The sequence below is a fragment of the Pongo abelii genome, chromosome 9, assembly GCF_028885655.2.
Source record: "Pongo abelii isolate AG06213 chromosome 9, NHGRI_mPonAbe1-v2.0_pri, whole genome shotgun sequence".
NCBI lineage: Eukaryota > Metazoa > Chordata > Mammalia > Primates > Hominidae > Pongo > Pongo abelii.
In genome coordinates this window covers 72,765,314-72,786,796 of record NC_071994.2, presented here as the reverse complement: position 1 = coordinate 72,786,796, position 21,483 = coordinate 72,765,314, and the positions used below count along the sequence as shown (strand labels likewise).

The 21,483-nt window shown below is 34.9% G+C and overlaps 1 protein-coding gene, 1 non-coding gene and 1 pseudogene across 2 annotated transcripts; 1 reads left to right on the top strand and 2 right to left on the bottom strand.

Moving 5' to 3' along the window:
• Window positions 1-1,154: 1,154 nt before the first annotated feature.
• On the bottom strand, window positions 1,155-2,101 carry LOC100459311 (olfactory receptor 51F2-like; annotated as a pseudogene).
• A 3,660-nt stretch (window positions 2,102-5,761) lies between these two features.
• Window positions 5,762-5,914, top strand: LOC112135616 (small nucleolar RNA SNORA62/SNORA6 family). Its single transcript, XR_002916874.2, has one exon. It is a non-coding gene; the product is annotated as a small nucleolar RNA SNORA62/SNORA6 family (small nucleolar RNA).
• A 12,095-nt stretch (window positions 5,915-18,009) lies between these two features.
• Window positions 18,010-18,964, bottom strand: LOC103891860 (olfactory receptor 51F1-like). Its single transcript, XM_009246729.2, is given in 3 exon segments — window positions 18,010-18,500; window positions 18,503-18,565; window positions 18,568-18,964. Coding segments are annotated over 3 exon segments (951 nt in total).
• Window positions 18,965-21,483: the final 2,519 nt, after the last annotated feature.

The following is a 21,483-nucleotide window of genomic DNA, read 5'->3' as shown; positions in this document are numbered from 1 at the left end:
CCATGTAACAAAACTTTGCCCCCTAAATCTTTTTTTTTTTTTAAAGAATAGACAAGAAATACAGATTTATTGGATGTGGGACCAAACAGGGACAACTTTCTAAGACCTAAAGTTTCACAATAGCCATTCAACTATGCAGTTTGGAAAGTTAGAACTATGATCAATTACCAGATAATATAGGCAGAAAAATTTTACTCAGTTGAAAGAGAAATTTCTTGTGTTACACATGTCAAATATTGAATCAAAGGAGTTATCACTGGAATTGTTTAAATAGATTATTTGATAGGTTTCTCTGTATAGTTCAATTCAACAACTATCAATAAGTATCTACTATGTGAAAGGTGTTCTGCTGAGTATTACAGAGCCTTCAAATAAAATCAAGACTTTTTATTTAGGAAATGTACAGTCTTGTGAAAGCTATAATAATATACACACAGGTGTTCACACATATAAAGGCAAAACTGATATGAACAAAGCAATATGAAGGGAAAATTATGAGGAGAGAACAAATATCATTGGAGCAATCATAAAATATTTAATGAGGAAGATATTTAAAGATGAGCCTTGAAACCTAAGTAGAACTTCATGGTGCAGTGGGTGTTAAAGTGGAAGTGGAGTCAACAGTGAAGTCCACCATGAAAAAACTGCATGCATTTGAAGAAGTCGTAAGCAGACTGGCATTTTTAGACTGCAGAGTATGGGAAAAGAGAAAAAAGTGAATGAAATTTAAAGAAAGTTTAGGCCTAAATTGTTGAGGAAATTACCATAGACAGGATTTGCTGCTTCATTTAGTTGGTGCATGTGAAACAAAAATAATATATATATTTATTTGTTTCTTTTTAAAATGTTCTTAGGGCTGGATATTTGGAATCTTAATTCAAAGTGAATCGTGATTGTTGAGCAGAAACAGCATAGAAACATTCATTCAGTTAGTCATCTATTGGAACAAGATAACTAAGATAGTGAGAATCTGAATTAGTATTTTGATGGTAGAAAAGAGAGATTGCTTAGCAATGATAATCACATTGTGGAGACATTTGAATTGGATGGCATTTAGTTTCACTCAACTCTAAAATTGCATGCATGGGTTTATAACTCCAATTTGTGGTAAATTTTCTAGACTTTGAAATAAGCCTTTATAGGAGTAGTACATGTTAAATATGAATTCCCTTGGAACATACAAATTTGAGCACAGCTTTCTGAATCTGCTTTGTTTTCACACTGTAGATGATGGGGGATTCATCACAGAGGGGATGAGCAAGTATACGTTAGCAATGAGGGTGGGCACATAGGGCGGGGCATGTTTTCTAAATCTGTGAACAAAGGACAGGCTGATCAAAGGGATGTAGAATATGCCAACAGCAGTGATATGAGAAATGCAGGTGCTGAAGGCCTTCTTCCTCTCCTCTGGGGATGCAATGCTGAGAACTGAGCGAATGATCAGCAGATAGGAGAGCAAGATAAAGATGGAGTCCACTCCGGCAGTAGAGATGATTGCAGTTAATCCTAGTGCACTGGCGATATTTGTGTCTGAACATGAGAGTTTCATCACATCAGGGTGGAAACAGTAGGAGTGACAGAGCACGTGGCTGTGGCAGAATGACAGTCGCTTAAGAAGTAGGATTAGTGGTGTCAAAATGACAGTCCCCCTGGTAATGACTGCCAAACCAATCTGTGCAATTCTTGCATGAGTTAGAATGGTAGCATATCTTAAAGGGTTAGAAATGGCCACAAAATGATCAAAGGCCATAGCCAGGAGCACTGAAGGTTCCATGAAAGTGAAGAGGTGAATGAAGAACATCTATGATAAACAAGTGTTAAAGCTGATCTCCCGAGCATTGAGCCAGAATATTCCCAGCACTGTCACCAGTGTAGAGATGCATAAGCCAATGTCAGTGGTGGACAACATGGAGAGGAAATAGTACATGGGCTCATGGAGGGTTGGCTCAGTGAGGATGACAAAAAGGATCAGGGTATTCCCAGAAAGGGCAGTTAAATAGAGGCAGCAGATGGGGATGGAGATCCAGACATGGGCCCATTCAAGTCCAGGGATCCCCGTCAAGAGGAAAGTAGGGGAAGTGGAATTATGGAAGATTGGCATTATGGCCTTTGGGAGCAGAATTCTCCTGTAGGATCTTGACTTCCTAAATTTAGAATTTTTAAATTATTTTAGTTGAAGTTTAATATACATTGAGTAAAATGCATAAAACTTTAGAGTACAGCTCAAGGAAGTTTGACATCCATCTGTACCTGTGTAACCATGCCCAAGATCAACTAATTGAACATTGCCAGCATCCCAGAAGGCCTCTTAATTCCACATCCTCATCAATGTCCTCTCGAATAGTAACCATTATTCTGACTTTTATTACAATAATTATCTCTTCCTATACTTGATTTTTATATAAATAGAATCATGTATTATATACTGTTGGTGTTTAGCTTCTTTCATTCAATATTTTGTCTGTGAGATTAATCCCTGAACTAAGACATTTAATTAATTTCAATTTAACTTCAATTTATTTAAATACATTTATTTGATGTTTACCACTTATTCTCTTGTACTCTCATTGTTTTGATTAAATTTTTCATCCTTCAACTGGATTATGAGAATAAGGGGTATTTTGGACTAATCCTTGTTTAGTGGAGTTGCTTGCTCATAATAGATATTCAGTATGCATTTGTCACTCGATTTTCCTTTATTTGCTCTTCCTGAAATATTCTATTTAACTGTGATTAGGCCTTGATATAGAAAAATAATTGACTAATTGTGATTTGGAATTTTAGAATTATTAACTTAGATACCAAATTTCATTTACTCCATTTAGTAAGCAGGAAAACATCTCTTTTCAGTAACTACATTTACCTAAGAATTCACCCCAGGTAATGCCCATTCATCTTGCCTCATTATATACGTTTAATAGGGGAGAGATGTTTCAGTTCCTATGAACCTGAAGCTTGATATTCTTCTTAGTTTGTAACATTAAAATACTGCCCTGTTTATGATTATAAAACCTGCTTCTGTTGTGATAAAAATCAGTGAGGCAAATAGTAAGCTTCTTTTGTAACATGTATGCCCTGGTCTTTAATCTGATCTTTGTTCTCTTATAGGATTACTCAGGTAAATAATATTGTGTTAATGATAAGACCATTTCCATACTTTGCTCTAATTATTTTACATAGACTATTTCATTTGAGTCTTATGACAAACCTAAAAGAGAGATTTTTTTTTACAGATGCATAAGCTGAAGTTTGAAAGTTTAGATAAATTGCCAAAGTTCATAAAAACTGAAAGATATGGTATTGGAAATCAATCAGAGAAACAAAAAGATGTTAGAGCCTGGGCTATTAACAACTATACTACACTGTCTAATAATAATAATGATGATAATTATCATATACTTCTTTAGTTAATAATATTTATTTCTTAATAAATAGAGCAAATGTGGGACAGATATCTATATTTGAATATTTCTGATTATTTAAAATTTGTATAGTTCAGACTTGAAACAATTTTATTTCAGCATTGTCCATGTATTATATGAAATTTAATTAGATTACTGAAACTTATTTTTTTGCAAATAGTAAATACTTAAGATAATATTGGATGCTATAAATCAAATTAATCCATTGTGGAAATGACATATTTATTATAGAATGAACGTATTACTCAAAATATAATTTTAAGTTTTTATGATTTCTACTATTTTTACAAACCATTCAAGTTTATTCTCATTAAGTATGCCCATTTTTACACAAGTTTTATCATCTAATTGACTAGTACTTATAGCTGTAGATGGAAATTAGTTTGGCTATTTCTCCAAACATGTTGTCTATTTCTGTATACTTTCAACATAGGCATTCCGTGGACAATGGATTTTATATATTCATTTTTCTACTTTAAAGCTTTTATCTTCTTCTCAGACTAATCTCCTGAATATTAGAGCCACATGTCTAACTCGTTGATTCTTCCACCTTAAATATCTCAAAGCAAGCTCAAACACAATATGATTGCATCTAAATTCAGTCTTCTTCACAGAACCACAACTTGTATATCCTATTTTCACCACTTTGATTAATAGCTCTATGGTAGCTCTATAGATCTATAGATTTATAAATCTATGGTAGCTTCATATATGAAATTGCCTAATTCATAAATCTGCATAGACTTTCACCTTTCATCGGTTGGTCACTAATTTCTGTTTTTATTGGACTCTTTCTAGTTCACACACCATGTTGCTATCAGTTTTTTCTAAGATGTAAAGTAGACTTGCATTTTAAAGTGATTTTAATTGGCACTATCTGAAAGAGTCTCTCCCAACTTTCTGTTAAATTTTTATCACAAATAAAGAAAAAAAGAAACAAACACAAGCAGCACTGATACTAAAACTGATGGATATTCTAAATCCAGAAAATTTGGGAATGACTAACTTCTCCGAACTGAGGAAAATGGAGATGGATGTGGATAGATATAAAGTCAAAATACCGGCCCACATTTAATACATCTCCATAGTCTATACTAAGGAATGTGGAGTCTGTACCAACATAAAAAGTTGGGAATGAAATATTTATTTTTATAGGATGCTTAACTATAAAGTAACAAGGACTTTAGTCTTGTATCAGACATCTCATCTCAAGAAAAAGAGCCGAAAATAATGGTATAGGGGTGGCACTGGTAGAGATACATTGAATTTTGGAATTAGTATTAGCCCATGTACAAAAGAGAGTGAAATAAAACAGCACATTTTGGGAATTTAGGTTTACAATTTCCCCTGTGATTTTAAGCCTGCAAAGAAATATACAGTGTTGGTTGAATGTTATCTGTAGGCTGCTAGAAACTGGGAATTATACCAGAAACTGCATTCTACAGAATAATGCTTATTGGGACAGCAACCATGAGCAAGCCCCATACACAGATTTTAAGAAAAAAAATAAAAACTGAAGAGATCTTGTTTTGCACTAGAGAGTATATAAAGAAAAAAAATACTAGCATGAATCTTTAAAATATTTCATTAATAAAGGAACAACATCTGGAAAATCCAGAGCATGAGCATATATGAAGAAATGTAATAATGTCTGTAAACCATGTAGCATGTTACCTATCACATCACAGTGACTCAGTTATCAGTATCTCAAATGTAAAAACTTCTGCAGAACTAACAAGAAAACATCTTTAAGGTAATGTAGGTAATAGCATCATATAGCATTATGGAAAAACAAAAAACACATTGGAAAAATGTCAAAATAATAAAATACTAAAAAATAGAATTAAAGTGCACATTGAACATAATCAAAAACAGAATCAAGGGACAGTAATTAACTTAGTTCAATTTGGAGAATGCGTTTGAAAAATTCTCTCATAACGCATAGAAAAAATACAGTGAAAATAAAATAATGAGAAAATTATATTTGGGAAGGGCACAAAATGAAAAGCCAACATACAAATAACTATAGTCTCAGGTACAGTAAACAAAAATAAATACAATAAAATGACTGTTCCAAAGGAAAGACTCCAGTGTATTGAGGATGAAAGGGCTCATTGTATTCAAGGTAAAATCAGGAAGATAAGAACAAGCATAAAATATTTGACTTAAATAAGTTTTTTTTAAAAAAAATTACAAGCTTTCAGGCAGAAAATATGGATTTCCTATAAAGAAATGGAAATTAAGCTAGTTTTACAAAAAAATTAAAATATTAAAAAAGTCCTTTATAAAACATGCCATTCATGATGCAGAAAGAATAAAATATGTGAAAACAGATGGAGATTGCACATTGTTGGAGCTTGGAGCTGGTGCTCTAACTGGCTGATAAACTTGCAAGTGTAGGTAGTATGCTATGTGAGGGGCAAATTTTTCAGTAACATGACAAAGGTCTTTGGCCTAATGAGTAGAGTTTGACAATAATCTTCGCTGCAAGTATAATGTTAAAAAAATTACAAAAAAAAAAACAACAACAAAAAACTAAGACACTGACGACTACAAAGCTTTGCTGAGAGATATTTTAAAAGATGTAAATAAGTGGAGAGACATCACATGTAAATGGATTAGAAGACTCAATAACATAGACATGGCTATTTTCCCTTAATGGATCTATAAATTTAATGTAATATCAACAAGTCTTTTTTTTCTGTAAAAACTGACACTCATTCTACAATTTATATGGAAATGCAAAAGACTTACAATTTTGAAATAGAAGAAGCAACTTGGAGTACTTACACTACCAGGATTGAAAACTTAACATTAAACCAATGCAATTAAGACACATAGCATGAGAACAGTCATACAGATTAATAGAACAAATTGGAGCGTCCAGATTTAAACACTTACATTATAGCCAATTGGTTTGTAACAAATGTGTCAAGACAATTAAATGAGAGAAAGGATAGACTTTCCAACAAATGGTGCTAGAACAATTAAGTATCACTATGAAAAAAATAAATAACTTGGATTCTTAACAAGCACTGTCCTAAAAAACTAGCTCAAAATGGATTACAGACCTAAATGTAAGAGCTAAAAATCAGAAACTTCTAGAAAAAAACATCGGAGAAGATTTTATGACCTTGGGTTAGGCAAAACATTATTAGATACCATATTAAAAGTGTGAGCCATTAAATAAATGATCAATATCAGACTTCAAACAAAAAAAAGTACAATTTAAAAGTCACCATTAAGAAAATAAGAATAGAGAAAACAGACTGGGAGAAAATATTTGCATAAAAAACTCATATACAAAAAATGTAAAGAACTCAAAGAGACAAACCAATTAAAAATGGGCAAAATATTTGAATACACATATCACCAAAACATATATAAAAATGACTAACAAGCCCACGAAAGATGATAATTAGGAAAATAAAATTAAAATTAAGAAATAAAAATTTAAACTGCTATAAAATACCGTTATCCACCCACTAGAATGGCTCTAAACCAGAAACAGAAAAAAAGAGAAAGAAAAAAGAAAAACGGGAAAGGAAAGGAAGGAAGGAAGGAAGGAAAAAAAATACCAAGTGTTGATAAGCATGTGGAGAAATTGGGCACATAATATATTGCTTGCGGACATGTAAAATGATACAGCCACTTTGAAAAACAGATTGACAGTTTCTTAAAAATTGAAACATAAACTTACCATATGATCCAGAAATTCTACTCCTTGGACTCTACCAAAGAGAAATGAAAGCATATGTACGCACAATACATGTACACAAATGTTCATAACAACATTGTTCCCAATAGCGCAGAATTGAAACAATCCAAATATCCATCAGTTGATTAACTGGTGAACAAATTGTGAAATATCCATAGGCTAAAAAGCTATTCAGCAAAAAGGAAAAAATTGCTAATAAGTGCTACAACATGGATGCACCTCAAATATGCTGAGTGAAAGAAGCCAGATGCAGAATATTACATATTGTATGATCAATTTTAATGAAACGACTGGAAAAGACAATATTTCAAAAAAAAGAAAGTAGGGCAGTGTTCATCTCTGAGACAGAATTAGAAGTACAGGAAGAGGCACAAGTGAACATTTAGTTATGTATAAAGGTAGACTTTAAACTGGTAGAAATAAAGTGAGCTATAGAATAAAAGGAGTTAGGTAAGCTGATCATCCATTTGGAAAAAAAAAAAAAAACTAAAATAAAGCATAACACCACAATACATACTGAAATTATTTTCTGATGGTTAAATATGTAAATATTAAAAAGCCACATACAGTTTAGAATAAAATGCAGGTAAATATTTATATAATCCTGTAGTAGAAGAAATTCAAATAATTGTTTTATAGCAAAAAACAACTTCTACAGATTTAAAAGGGTAATTACAAATTTGGAGAAATATTTGAAGCATATATAACATTCAATTGAATAATGTGCTTACTATATGACTTTTAAGAAATGACAAAAAATTGGCTGGGCATGATTTTAGGCTCACACCTTTAATCCCAGCACTTTGGGAGGCTGAGGTGGGTGGATCACCTAAGGTCATGAGTTCGAGACCAGCCTGACCAACACGGAGAAACCCTGTCTCTACTAGAAATACAAAATTAGCTGGGCGTGGTGGTGCATGCCTGTAATCACAGCTACTTGGGAGGCTGAGGCAGGAGAATTGCTTGAACCCGGGAGGCAGAGGTTGCACTGAGCCAAGATCATGCCATTGCATTCCAGCCTGGGCAACAAGAGTGAAACTCTATCTCAAAAAAAAAAAAAAAAAAAAAAAGACAAAAAATTTGGCAAAAATAATTAAAAATGGAATTCTCCAAGGGACTAGTAGTTAATACAGGAAGAATTTTCAGTCTCATAGTCAGCCAAAGAAATGCTAATTAAAACAATTGTTATTAACCTCGACAAAGATTAGTAAGGATTGTTATGCTGCAGGAAATCTGGCACAGTGGTGTTATGGAGTGTTTAAGTAAAATTTGTCAGTTTTTCAAGCACTTAAGACTTCATTTCCTTTCAATCAACAATTTAATTTCTCTGAAAGTACTAGTAGTATTGACAATAGCCACTGTTGCTAGTGTGCATGTCATGTGTCCATATACATAAATTATTCCTTCATCTTTTGTTAATTACTTCTTTGAATAATAAATATTGTGTGCCTACTTTGCACACTTAACCCTCAAAATAGCCTTTTATTTTCAAGGTAATAAACAATGTTTATAGACAGATTAAAATATTACATATGAGACTGTGCTAATTTCTTAAATTTAGAAACTGGCCTTATTCCTCATTTGTACTAAAAGAGCTTAGAACAGATTGCTATATTCTATGATTAATGAGAGAGAAACAACATTTATGTTTTTAAGTTATTAGCTTCTTTGATATTTTCCAATGTAGTGTTTCTTCATCTAATCCAAGGACAAAAATATCACCAGTTTGCACATGCGTTGTTTCTCGTCATCTCTAGAATGCACAAAAGAGGATGGCTGTCCTGGGCTTGGTCTCAAGGCAGGCCCACAGTCTGGGCCTGATATACTTTCTGCATTCACCACCACCCAGTTGGCCTCTCGCTAGTCAAATCTTAATTTCTATTGCTAAAATTCATGGGTGTAAGTAGACAGGAGTTGGAATCTGTGCCTGAAGGTTTTAGGAAAAGATAACAAAGGACTTAACCTTATCAAGCCTCTAATTAGTAAGAGTACTAAAGATAAAGAGTATTTGATTTTATAGAGAGGAATATGAAGTCAGATTTTCTAGATTATTAGTCATCTCAGATAAAGAGAAATCTGGAGTTAGATTCTCCTTTGGAGAAAAATCAGTTATTATCATATGATTTGTCAAAGCAATGACTACCAATACAATCTCCATAGAATGACATGATGATATTTCTGTGATTGAAAATGCCATGGATTCAATTCATTTAATTAATTAATTTAATTTATTTACCTCTTTATAGAGAAGGATTTAAGATGGATCCTTTATTATATTTTTTCTGAATTGAGGAACAGCATCTGTGGAAAGTTACAAAGCTAACCACCTACATGGAGGCAAAGCAATGAATGTACCAAGTGCATGATGACCTGAGGCACTGAGATAAACAGCCTTAATGTTTGAGGCTTTGGCTGAAATATGAGCCAGGTGGAAAGTGAGAAAATAGATGAGAGGATGGATATAATCTCAGAAAGAAGAAAAGTTAGCATTGAGCCAGTTTCCTTGCTACATATCTCCACATGTGTAACTTTAACAGCATCATTAATAGGCTGTGACTAATATTCCCATTTTTCAGGTGAGGTTAGAGTGAATGACTTATTGAGGGTTTCCATTGATATATTTCATGGAGCCAGTGTGTGAATCCAGGACTGTCTGACCCTAAAGATGACGTCATTTTACTGTGCCACTCTATCTCTCTGGTGTTGAGAATCAAATTAAAAGGAAATGCATCAGATTGATGCAGACTTAAGAGACAGAATAAAATAAATGGGCTGGCATAGGTGTAAACCAATTCAAAATATAATTTAAGTAATAGTGAGGGTGTGCCAGTGACTGTATTTTGGGATTTGGTTATTATTTACGGCAGGAAATACATACATATAAGAAGTATAATTTTTGCTATGATTAGCTTAATGTATGAAAACAAAACATCTATATGGAATTCAGGATTTCTGAACAGGCAACAGGACCATAGAAGTGAACAAAACAGTGGAGAGTGAGTGGAGTTAGAAGCTCAAATGGCTTAGAGGTCAGGGACCAAGGGATACAAATAGCAGTGCTGAAGGAGCAATGCCAGAAAACTAGGTGAATTTTTTTCTTTAATTTCACTTCCAATAAATTCTTCCTTGTGTTTATCTATGCTAAAGCACTCATGATGTAGTTTAAAAGTCATCAAGGGCATTTATTAAAGACACAATTAAGTCCTGTTTCTGATCTGAGAGCAGCTACTTGATTTGGACTTCAGAAAGGGAGGAGAGATTCTCTTGCTCTTACTTAGAGTGGGGTATATGAAAGTGACCCATTTATCTCTATGAATGGAAAACTTTTATAAGGAATCTTAATTGTAGAGTCATTTACTCAGCTGGGATAAGTGTGCCTCTGTGGGATTTTTGCACCATTCTGTTACACTGCACTTCTTATCCCGTTGGGTCAGTTAGCTAGCATCAGGAAATTTGGTTGCTTAAGTGGAGAAAAATCACATCAGGGAAAATAAACGTATTGACCCAGGAAGTTTGTGTTTACACATTTCAATTAAAAATGAAATTGAATCATTTCTTTGGAGATGGATAGTGCATTTAAGATGAGAATCTAGTATTTTTTCTTGGTTTTTGTTCTGCTATATGTTTCTTGTAAATAAAGTTATAGATTTTTGTGTAAAGTAATTTGGTTGCCAGATGATTTGGAAGTATCTCCAGGTAATAGCATAATGCCAGCTCCATAGCATATATATTTTAAATATCTGCTAGAATAAACAAATGGATTTCTACAATTTGGAAGCAAGCTGCAATATAGAATGATCAAGTTGAGGGCTCCATGGGAACTGACTGTTCAACAGAGGAAAGAAGTTTTAGCAGGTTGGGAACTCAAGTGGAAGCAACCACCAGGAAAAAAAAAAAAAGACATGGGTTTTCCTCAAGGATTATATTGATTATCTGTATAGTGATTATTGTTTTCCAGCCAGGTACATTATATTATTTAATCTTAGCTGTTCAAGCTAAAGCAAACCAATATTTACTTGATAAGCACTGACGAATACCATGCTTGACACAAAATCAGTGGTCAGTAATATTACTAAATTAATTTATTCACCTCTCTTGAAGATCTATTTCATAGTATAGAAAAGAGAATTATATGAACAAACACAATAGAAGTCATTTTATCCAAATTTATTTTGGTTAATGTTTAGGTTTGCTTTCGAATAAGGTTAATTACATATAGGAGTCAGAAAAATAATTTTAACATACATTGAACATTTTATTTAAGTTTCCAGCTTATAGATGTACTTTATTCACAATATTTTGATGTAGAGTTAGGGCCTCTTAATATAGTTTTGCAAACTGAAATTCCATATCATCTTTGCAAGAACCATGTCTTTAATACAAATTATGTTATAATAATCAAGATAGTCAAGATAAAAGTACTGACAGCCTATAGATTAGTTACTGGGACCAGTGAGAACGTGTTATTTAGAAAATAAGCTGTAATGATTCAACTGGCAGCTATCATCAGGCAGTATATTTTCAGAGGAAGTGAAACTTCTGGTTAATCTAGCGAGTTTGTTCAGCAGAACTTATATAAAAATCGTTGTACTTGTTGCTTTGTTATATACTTTTAGAAAAGTGGAAAAGCAGAGAAAAAGGAGACTTACTAGAATGGGAGGCAAATAGTTCATGTATTTTCTTTGCTGAGAGTAAAGTTCCAAGAACCTTGTGTTATATAACCAGGAAACCTGAAAACCGGTCTGCTAATAACTGTAGCTCAAAGAAAAGACATAGCAATGGATATCAGTTTTTTTTTCAGCAAAATAGAGTGGTGGCACAATCCCTGAAAATTTTAAAGAAAAGTACACAGGATTGGGATTTAGTATCTTCTTGGCAGGTGAAATTTATTTACAATTTGGAGAGCAAGAGAAAATAGGGAAGCCTATATTAAACAATATTATAATTCCATTATAAGATTAATCTTACATCTATGTCGAAGATAAGTTAGAATAAGGAGAGTACTTGACAGAATGTGCCTAGAGAGAGATTCTGAAGACACAGAATGGTGAAGCAGGCAGTGAGAAATGATATAAAGTCTGCATCAAAGAAGCCGTATTTATGTTAAACACTACCAGTTTGAATGGTGAAAATAGAAAGGCCAAAGGAGACATTGAGCAATCAGGCTTGGTTGGCTGAACAAAGGGTGGCATCACAAAGGGAGATCAGAAATTTTCAGTTTTCAGCTTTGATTAAATAGAAATTAAAACAGAAAGTCATGTTGCCAGAGGTCTGAGGAAGGCATAGTCAGGTTTTCAATGAAAGAATATTGCTTTAATTACTTTACACCTTTCGTGATCAGGAATAATTTCACTCATCAAAACAGAGTCAGATTACTAATAAGAGAAACTAATTAATTTGGTTTTCGACTTGCTGAATTTGGGGTGCTGAAGGGCATGTGGATAATTTTGGTAGGAAGACATGGCTAGAAATGCTTCATGAGAGTACATGCCCTTCAACAGCATGCTGTATTTATTTTCATATGTTCTAGTGTTGACAAATACTAACTCAGCAAATAAAGAATGAACAAATAAATGCATAATTATGTGGAACTTAGTTTTGACTAATGGTTTTCTTTTCTGTTTAACAAAACAGCAATGAATAAGGAAACACAGACAAGTTGCTGTAGATTTTTTGTAGATGATTTTGCACATTTTTTAATTCTCCTAAATTGTCACAGATTAATAATTATTAGTTATCTTAAAGCTTAATAGTATGTAGCACTCTTTGTTATTAATATTAAAGTATTTAGTATTAAATTTGATTCCTAAAATAAAAATTGGATTCCTAAAGTTGTCAGAATAAGTAATTTTATAATGCAATAAACAGGAGAATTTTATAAAGCATGTAAATTACACAGAAGGGATATTTTATTGTGCCTCTGCCTAATAAAGTAAGATTTTAATGTTTATTACTTTTTAATCTTTTCTTCAGAATGTCTCATTCTGTCTCTGTTGACCTGCAGGAAAGATGTGGCAGGTTAATAAATTTGTTTACTCCATAATTTTATGTAACTGTTTTGTTATTCATCTAATCATGATTTTGTAATCCTTAGTACTTTTGCCTTAAGCAGTTTTGCTAAAAGGGAAATTTTAAAGTTGACAATATTTTTTTGCTTATTCAATTTAATACCCAGGATAATGACCATTGCTTTAAAATATGTCATTAATTAAATGTTCTTAGTGCACTTTGTTGGATAAAGAGAGGTATTTGAGTGGTATCGGCTAGTTCTTTGGCAAAAAATATTTCTCTTTTTCTGATAAGTGTCCCCAGAATAGAGATGGGCCCAATATACTGGGCCTGTGCACATGATTGATTGGTTAATACTAGACAGTTAGGTATGCGACCCAAGCAGGGCTAAAGAGATGCTCTCTTAGGATGATTTTTAACATTATATTTCAAAATAATTTCTGAGCTACAAAAAATCTGTACAAAGAATACCGGGCCGGGAGCGGTGGCTCACGCCTGTAATCCCAGCACTTTGGGAGGCCGAGGCAGGCGGATCACGAGGTCAGGAGATCCAGACCATCTTGGCTAACACGGTGAAACTCTGTCTCTACTAAAAATACAAAACATTAGCTGGGTGCAGTGGCGGGCGCCTGTAGTCCCAGCTACTCGGGTGGCTGAGGCAGGAGAATGGGTGAACCCGGGAGGCGGAGCTTGCAGTGAGCCGAGATAGAGCAGTGCCACTGCACTCCAGCCTGGATGAAAGAGCGAGACTCCGTCTCAAAAAAAAAAAAAAAAAAAAAACCCAAAAACAAAGAATACTAACATTTTCATATATCCTTTATGCTGAAACCCCATTTCCTGAGTATTTGAAACTTCAAGGGAGACACATGAAGACATTCAAACGTCTGTTGAGCAACCAACAGCTGCTCTGGCTTCTCTTTGTCTCAAGGTTTGGTTGCTTGGCTTCTCCTTGTAACTCCTTCCCTATTTTCCTCTTAATTCAACAAATGTGATGGTTATTAAAATATTCTTTTCATATGTCGGAGTATGGGCACCAACAGCCCTAGTTCATCGTCATAGTCTATGTAGGCCACATTGCCCAGGAGCTGTTTCTAGGCAATCACTGGCCATGGCAGAGAAACTGAGGAAGGTCCATTTCTAGAAGGCATAGAACTCTGCTGACAGGTGTTTTGATTAGAGGATATCCAATGACATTGACTAAATCTGTTCAGAACTGTGCTACATTCTAGGATGCTTCTTTCTACCCAAACTTCCTTCTTTCCTTCTGTCTTTAACTCAAGGTCAAGCCTACATCAAAGACTGACAGGTTCTGCTCCTCTAATCTTGCCTTCTTTTTGTGGTAAATGTTACCTAGCCCCTTGTTGGCTGCTTGCCTGTTTGGAAACAGGGAATTTATGCTCTATTATCCATGTGCACATCAACTTGCTTGTTAAGCCCTCTTGTCTACCCTTCAGATCTTGTTGGTTCCTATGATAATTGTAGCTCTTGCTTTTGGTGGTTAACCACTGCTACCTGGCTTCTATTATGTCAAGGCCTCCTCATATACGTGAGTAGCCTGGCTTGGTGACTGCAGCTACTGCTGGCCTCCGTGATCAGCGGAAAAGAGCGACCACTCAGCTTCTTAGAGATGCTGGTATCATTTTCACAGCTAATTTCCAGTGGCTTCTGAACGATGTGTCCTCTGTGCACTTTTATGGAAAATGTATGGTGAGTCTTCCACCTTTACACAGTCTATCTATTCCAGCATGCATACTTTCATCAGCCTCTATATTCTTTTCCTTTCCATCTACTAGGGCAGCACAGTCATTTCCAATATGCTGAGTGTTGTCCAACACTTTTTCTAGCTAATTGTCACTCAGGAGTAAATTAGCCACACTCCTTGGTGTTCTTGTTAAGGTGTTAAAATTCGTATCCCAGATAAAAGCTCCTACATTGATGCATTCTTGCCAATATAGTCTTCTATTCTGACCTCCTTGATCAACCATTCTCACTATTCAATCCTGAGGGCATTTCATGGATTCTTGCCATAAAATGCTTGCTAATTTTTGCTATTCTTCAGGTTATAGTCTCTTTCTTACCTTACTAGGCCCAGCACATTCCCAACAGATTTATGCTGGAATTTAATGCCAGTGTTCATCCTGGTAGTCAGAACAGAGATGGAGGGAGTTCCAGCAGATAGAATTATGGGAAGTGGTGGAAATGATTGTTCTTACCAGAGAAGTGTAGGCCACCTCTGCAAGCCCAAAGATTATAAGGACTTCTGCATAATCAGTGTCTTCATGGGTCACCACCCAGGTGTTTCTACTCAATGTTTCATGGTACTACATTTTTCCCCAGGATACAGATGTAACATCACAGACCTGCTTAGGTTGAGTACAGTATTTGAGGAGTTCTTTGACTCTAAAAATTAGATAGAAATAGTCTTAAATAAGTTCATTCTTTCTAGCTACAGATTTTCTGTTGCTACAATAAAAAGTGATTTAATTAACTCACTATCAGTAAATGGGTATCCTTGCTTGGTGTAACAAATGGGCTATTTGGAAACTTATTTAAGTTACATCCTTAATTTCTCTCCCTCTTTCCTTTCCCTCCCTCGCTCCCTCCCTCCCTCCCTTCCTTCCTTTATTCATCCTTTTTCTCTCTCCCTTTTTTCTTTCCTCCCACAGTTTCTCTCTCTCATTCTCTATTACCTTCATTTTTGCAGTGACTCTGACAATTTAAAAATTTTTTGCTGGTGGCTGTGCTATCGGTTCAGAATATTGCAATGAGTGCTTATTGTGATAATGTTAGCATATATTACATTCTTTTACCACATCTATCTTTCTGATGTTCCAAGCAGCTAGCAGGCATGTAGAATTATTCAAGAAAAAGACTCTCACATATAAAAGTCAGAAAGTGTAGCCAAATTTGTAAACTAAATTGATAAACAAATTCATTTACATAATGGCGTTCTTTTATCGAAAGGTGTTTTTAAAGCTACTAACACAAATTTTATAATCTATGTTCACCTGGGGAAAGCTGAAGAAGAGAGAGAATAGAAGAAAAAAGGGTTTGTGTTTCATAATTTTCATGCCTATGTACAGATAGATCTTAAAACTCAGAAGATAATTCTTCCATGAATAGTAAAATTGTCATATAATATTTTTTCCATTTTTCCACGGAGTTTCTTACAAAATAGTCCTATCTAGCATGCACTTTTGGATACTCTTTCAACTCAGAAGTCAACATAAAGGGTAAAATTTTACTTTTATATTATGAATTATCACCGCAATAAATCATGATTTTTTGTTCATGTTGATGTTTAACACACACAAGATTTTAACCTTCATGAGTGCACAGTAATATTTTTTATTGACCTTTTATTTTTTGTTGTTTTCCATGAGGTCAAACATAAAATATACCTGCAGTCACTGTGTGCTGATAAAATGAATATTTAAAAACAGAAAAAGTTCTCAATGCTATTAAATTAAATTGAACAATGCTATTATATAACTATTTGAAATTTTTTTTACCAGTTCACATGGTATAAAAATTATCATTATCAGTGATTTCAAGCTACTAATATGATGTCATGTAATGCATAGTTAGAAAGATGTGCAAAATAGGCTCTTGCAAGCTGGTGTGCTCTCTCTCCAGCACACTGCTGCCCTCAGTATTTGTGGGGTACCTGGGACATTTCTTCCATCTATCACTACTTTTCCAGTGGCAATAAAATTGATGTGACTGCTTTTAGGTTTCCATCTCCATTTCGCTCTGATTTTATTCTGCCATTATATGCAACTGACATTTTTAAGCTTCTGTCTGTCTCTTAAATCCAAACAGTTACCATAAGTTCCTTTTCAGAAACCAGACATTTTGCGTCTGTCTCTGTAAAACTTTGTATAGGTGAGAACCATGAATGCTTTACCTTGGTTCTTTAGCTGGTTAAGGAGTCACATAGGTCTTTAATGGCATTTGTGAAAACTCTGAAAATTATGGAAAATAATGTATGTTTATCTATGGGGAAAGGTCCATAAATTTCATTAGTTTTCTAAGGGACCATAGTGTAGAAAAAGGTTCAGAACATCTGCCCCAAACTTCCTTGTAATTTACTTTACATTCTTTTCTAGTTCTCTCAAGTTCCCATTCCCTGTGATAAATTAGCAAGTGTGCCTCACCCCTAAAGCTTTTCTTTGGACTGTCCAACACTGGATAGTGACTTACATGCCATGACATATCTATTCCTACTTTTTGTATTATGAATTATCCATGAAGAAAACAGCTAAAGTATATTCTAACAAGGTTACTACAACTTTTTAAGACAAAGGATGGAACCGTGGAGATCCAAGTCTTACTTTTGATCTTAAAACATTTCTGCTACATGACTTTGGCAGAGTATGTAATACAGTGATGAAGAGCATAGCATTTGAGATACAGAACACCTGGGTTCAAATCTCAACTGTGCCTCATGTTATTCACATGGCCTTTGGTGGCCTAAATGTCTATAAATCTGTTTCATCATCTGTAATATATCACTAATAGTAATATATATTTCATTTGGCTGTTTTGGAAGAATAAATGGAATATGTCTTAAAAGCAGTTAGTAGAACACCTAGCCTGAAACAAAGAGTCAATACCTGTTAGTTGCCAGGAGTATTATTTATCATTTCATTATTGTTATTTTCCTAATTCCACTACAAATGTCTTGGGTGATATATCATACTTATATTTTATGACCAAATATACAACATATTTACTATTTGTTGGGTGAATGAAAAATATTTTAAAAACCCACATGCAATAGGTAGTAAGAGAGCAAGTTTGCTTTTCTACAGTGCAAGTCATTTATGCCAGGTTTGTATCAAATAAAACTATGTCTGTTCATTTTGTAAGGAGCAGACTGAGCATAGACTTGCAGATCTGTTTTGTTTTTACACTGTAGATGATGGGGTTGAGCACAGGGGGTAAAAGCAAGTATACACTAGCCATCACTGAATGGACTACTCTGGGGGCTGACTGACCATAGTGATACACCAAGGACAGGCTCAGCATGGGGATGTAGAAGATAGCAACTGCTCCCACGTGGGAGACACAGGTGCTGAAGACCTTGTGCCGTTCTTCAGGGGAAGCAATTCTGAGGACAGAGTGAATAATTAAGATATATGACAGGACAATGCATGGCGTATCTATTCCAGTGGTCAGGATGAGATCAATTAATCCACAGATGCTATTTGCCCGAATGTCTGAACATGCTAATTGAATCACATCTGGATGGTAACAATAGGAGTGGGAAAGGGCATTCATTCTACAGAAATAGAGAGGCTTAAGGAGCAAAAGTCGTGGTAATATTAGTACTATAGCACGTGTAATCGAAGACCCATCTGAATGATTCTGGAATTAGTGAGAATGGTAGTGTACCTCAGAGGATCACAGATGCCACATAACGGTCAAAGGCCATAGCCACCAGCACTCCAGATTCCATAAAAGTGAATCCATGAAGAAAAAACATCCGGACAATGCAGCTATATAGACTGATTTCACGTGCCTCAAACCAGAGGATACCTGATGCTGTTGACAATGAAGAAACAGTCAAGCCCAGATCAGTGGCTGATGACATGGAGAGGAAATAATACATGGGTTCGTGGAGACTCTGCTGGGTAATGATGACAAACAGGATCATGCTGTTCCCAGAGAGGGCAATGGCATAAAAACAACAGAAAGGAATGGAGATCCAGACATGGGCAGACTCTAGGCCAGGAATGCCGGTCAACAAGAAGGTTGGAAATTTAGATGTTGAGTTGCTTAGGATTTCCATGGTGTCCTGGTTTTGCAGCATTTGTCCTCACAAGGCTTCCATCCTATAGAAGTGATACATTAAGTGTTATGTAAAATATTTAGATATATTTTCTTTTAGTTAGGAGAGTTATCCAAGGTCATAGATAAGATCTGCATCATTGAGAAACCTTTAAATTAAATTATAATGTTCATCTACCACTCATAATCAGAAATAGTTCACAAAAATATGCTTTTGTACCATAAAATTCAAGGGAAATCTGGCCATATGATTTTATACATTTTCATGATAGTGTCCATTTACAGAATATTAAGCTGCATCATATTGTAAGATTATCTGAATACTTAGCTGAGAAAAAATAAGTATCTTCAATTTTGAACATTTTGTGAATGCAATGAATAATAGCCACTTAAAAATATCCATGGTTCTTCAGTGACCATGAGGGTGTGAGCCTGCAGACACAGATCTCCAGATAATTGCCAGGAATATAGGTTTGGGAGTTATCAATATATATTTATCATTTTCATCCAACACTATAGGTAAACAACTTCAGAGACTAGAATTATAAGGGAAAAACAATGAGGACAGAACTCTCCAGAAGATTGGAATGCACTATATACACTGAAGCAAGATGAGACTGGTTTTATGGGGACTATGAAAACCAAAAGAGGCTGGGCACGGTGGCTCATGCCTGTAATCCCAGCACTTTGGAGGCAGAGGTGGGCGGATCACGAGGTCAAGAGATCAAGATCATCCTGGCCAACATGGTGAAACCCCGTCTCTACTAAAAATACAAAAATTAGCTGGGCGTGGTGGCGTGTGTCTGTAGTCCCAGCTACTCTGGAGGCTGAGGCAGGAGAATCGCTTGAACCCAGGAGGCAGAGGTTACCATGAGCCGAGATTGCACCACTGCGTTCCAGCCTGGTGACAGCGTGAGACTCCATCTAAAAAAGAAGAAAAAAATAAAACATGGTGTGAAGACTGGATGTTACATGAACAGCTGTGTCGAATTGCTTGAGCTGTAAAGCCTAGTAAGGATTAAAAAATTCAAATGCAGCTGAGAGCCATTAGTGACCCCAGAAAAAACAGTGGAAAATTGAGAACCTGCTACAGTGTGGTAATGATTAAAGGATTAGCAGTGGAGGTACGATTTATTTTAAGAAACTTGGCAGTGAAGGCAAGGGGAGAAATAGGCCATGTCTAAAGAAGGGGTATCAGGTAGATGGAGAATTTTTGCAAGATGGGACAGAATTAGAGAAATGGATACATTTATAAATGGAGGTTAAAAATGTAGCAGATAATGAGAAATTTAAAATATAAAATGTGAAGAATTTATTGATATATAAAAGTCCTTAAGAAAGTTGTAGGTGATTAAATGTAGAGCATGAGTAACCTTCAAAAAGATGAGGACCATCGTTTGCACTGATGCTGGTGAGTAAGTGTCAAATATGTAAGTTTGTGGAGAGTTATATGATGAAATTGTTACCTTTTTCTCTGAAGTATTTGGGGGTAATTTACTGCTGTTCAAAAGTGTAAAGTGATGGCTGCTGGCTTCAGGATACAGTAGACGTTTTCAGGAGACAGCAAATGAGAAGGGCAATCGGCTCAGTAAACAGAAATGCTATATCGCCTCTTTCAAGTAAAATTCTAAAAATAATTTTGTCAATTAATATATTTATATTGTTCAAATCAATTTTGGGGATAATTAAATTAAATAATAGCAGTATTCATGAGTATAATGTTAGTATTTTTCACTCAAGCCTTTAAAAAATTAGATGTGTCAAATTCATGAGAGTAAATATTCTGTAGCAAGGATACAAGTTACTGTTCCCTTTATGCTAGTTTTCTATGGTTTCTTTTAAATCTCCAGTTGTCTGATTTTCAATTCAATCTGAGAAACATTATGAAAATATTTAAGTATGAATTATTAGAGGTTGTATATCTACGTGTTATGTGGATCGATGAGGACAGGGCAAACCCTCATGATATCTGACTTTTCTATAAACCCATATGACTATTTGTGAATAGGTAACAAAGTAAAAGTCAACACGATAAATACATCTATCTACCTTCTTACCAGCTTTACATGGAAAGAGGATCCTTCTCTGTCTTTGCTAGATGAGGAAGAATAGACTACAGTTCTGGAGCCATGGACTTTATAGTAAGGTAGAATTGAGCTGTGAGATTATTTGTATGATTTATGTCTCTCTGAGGCCAAAGACAGAGAAAAAAAGAACCCCCCCATCTATAAAAATTAGAGGGCAGGAGTGTGCAATCCCAGAGGGTTTTAGCTACTAATCCAAGTGACCTGTGGTCCACAGGGACATTAAATGCAAAGGAAAATAAACCAAATTATACATATAAATAGAAAATTTACACATTGTTCATAGCATTGGGGAATAGAGAGAGACGTACATCATTGTCTCTGGATTATAAGTGTGCTGGCAAGATAGGAAAAGAAACCACTGTTCACTGGGATCATTATGGTCACAATGAAGAGGGAAAATTTTACACCCAGTCTCTAGGCTCCTATGCTTACATTTCCACATTGAACCATAGGG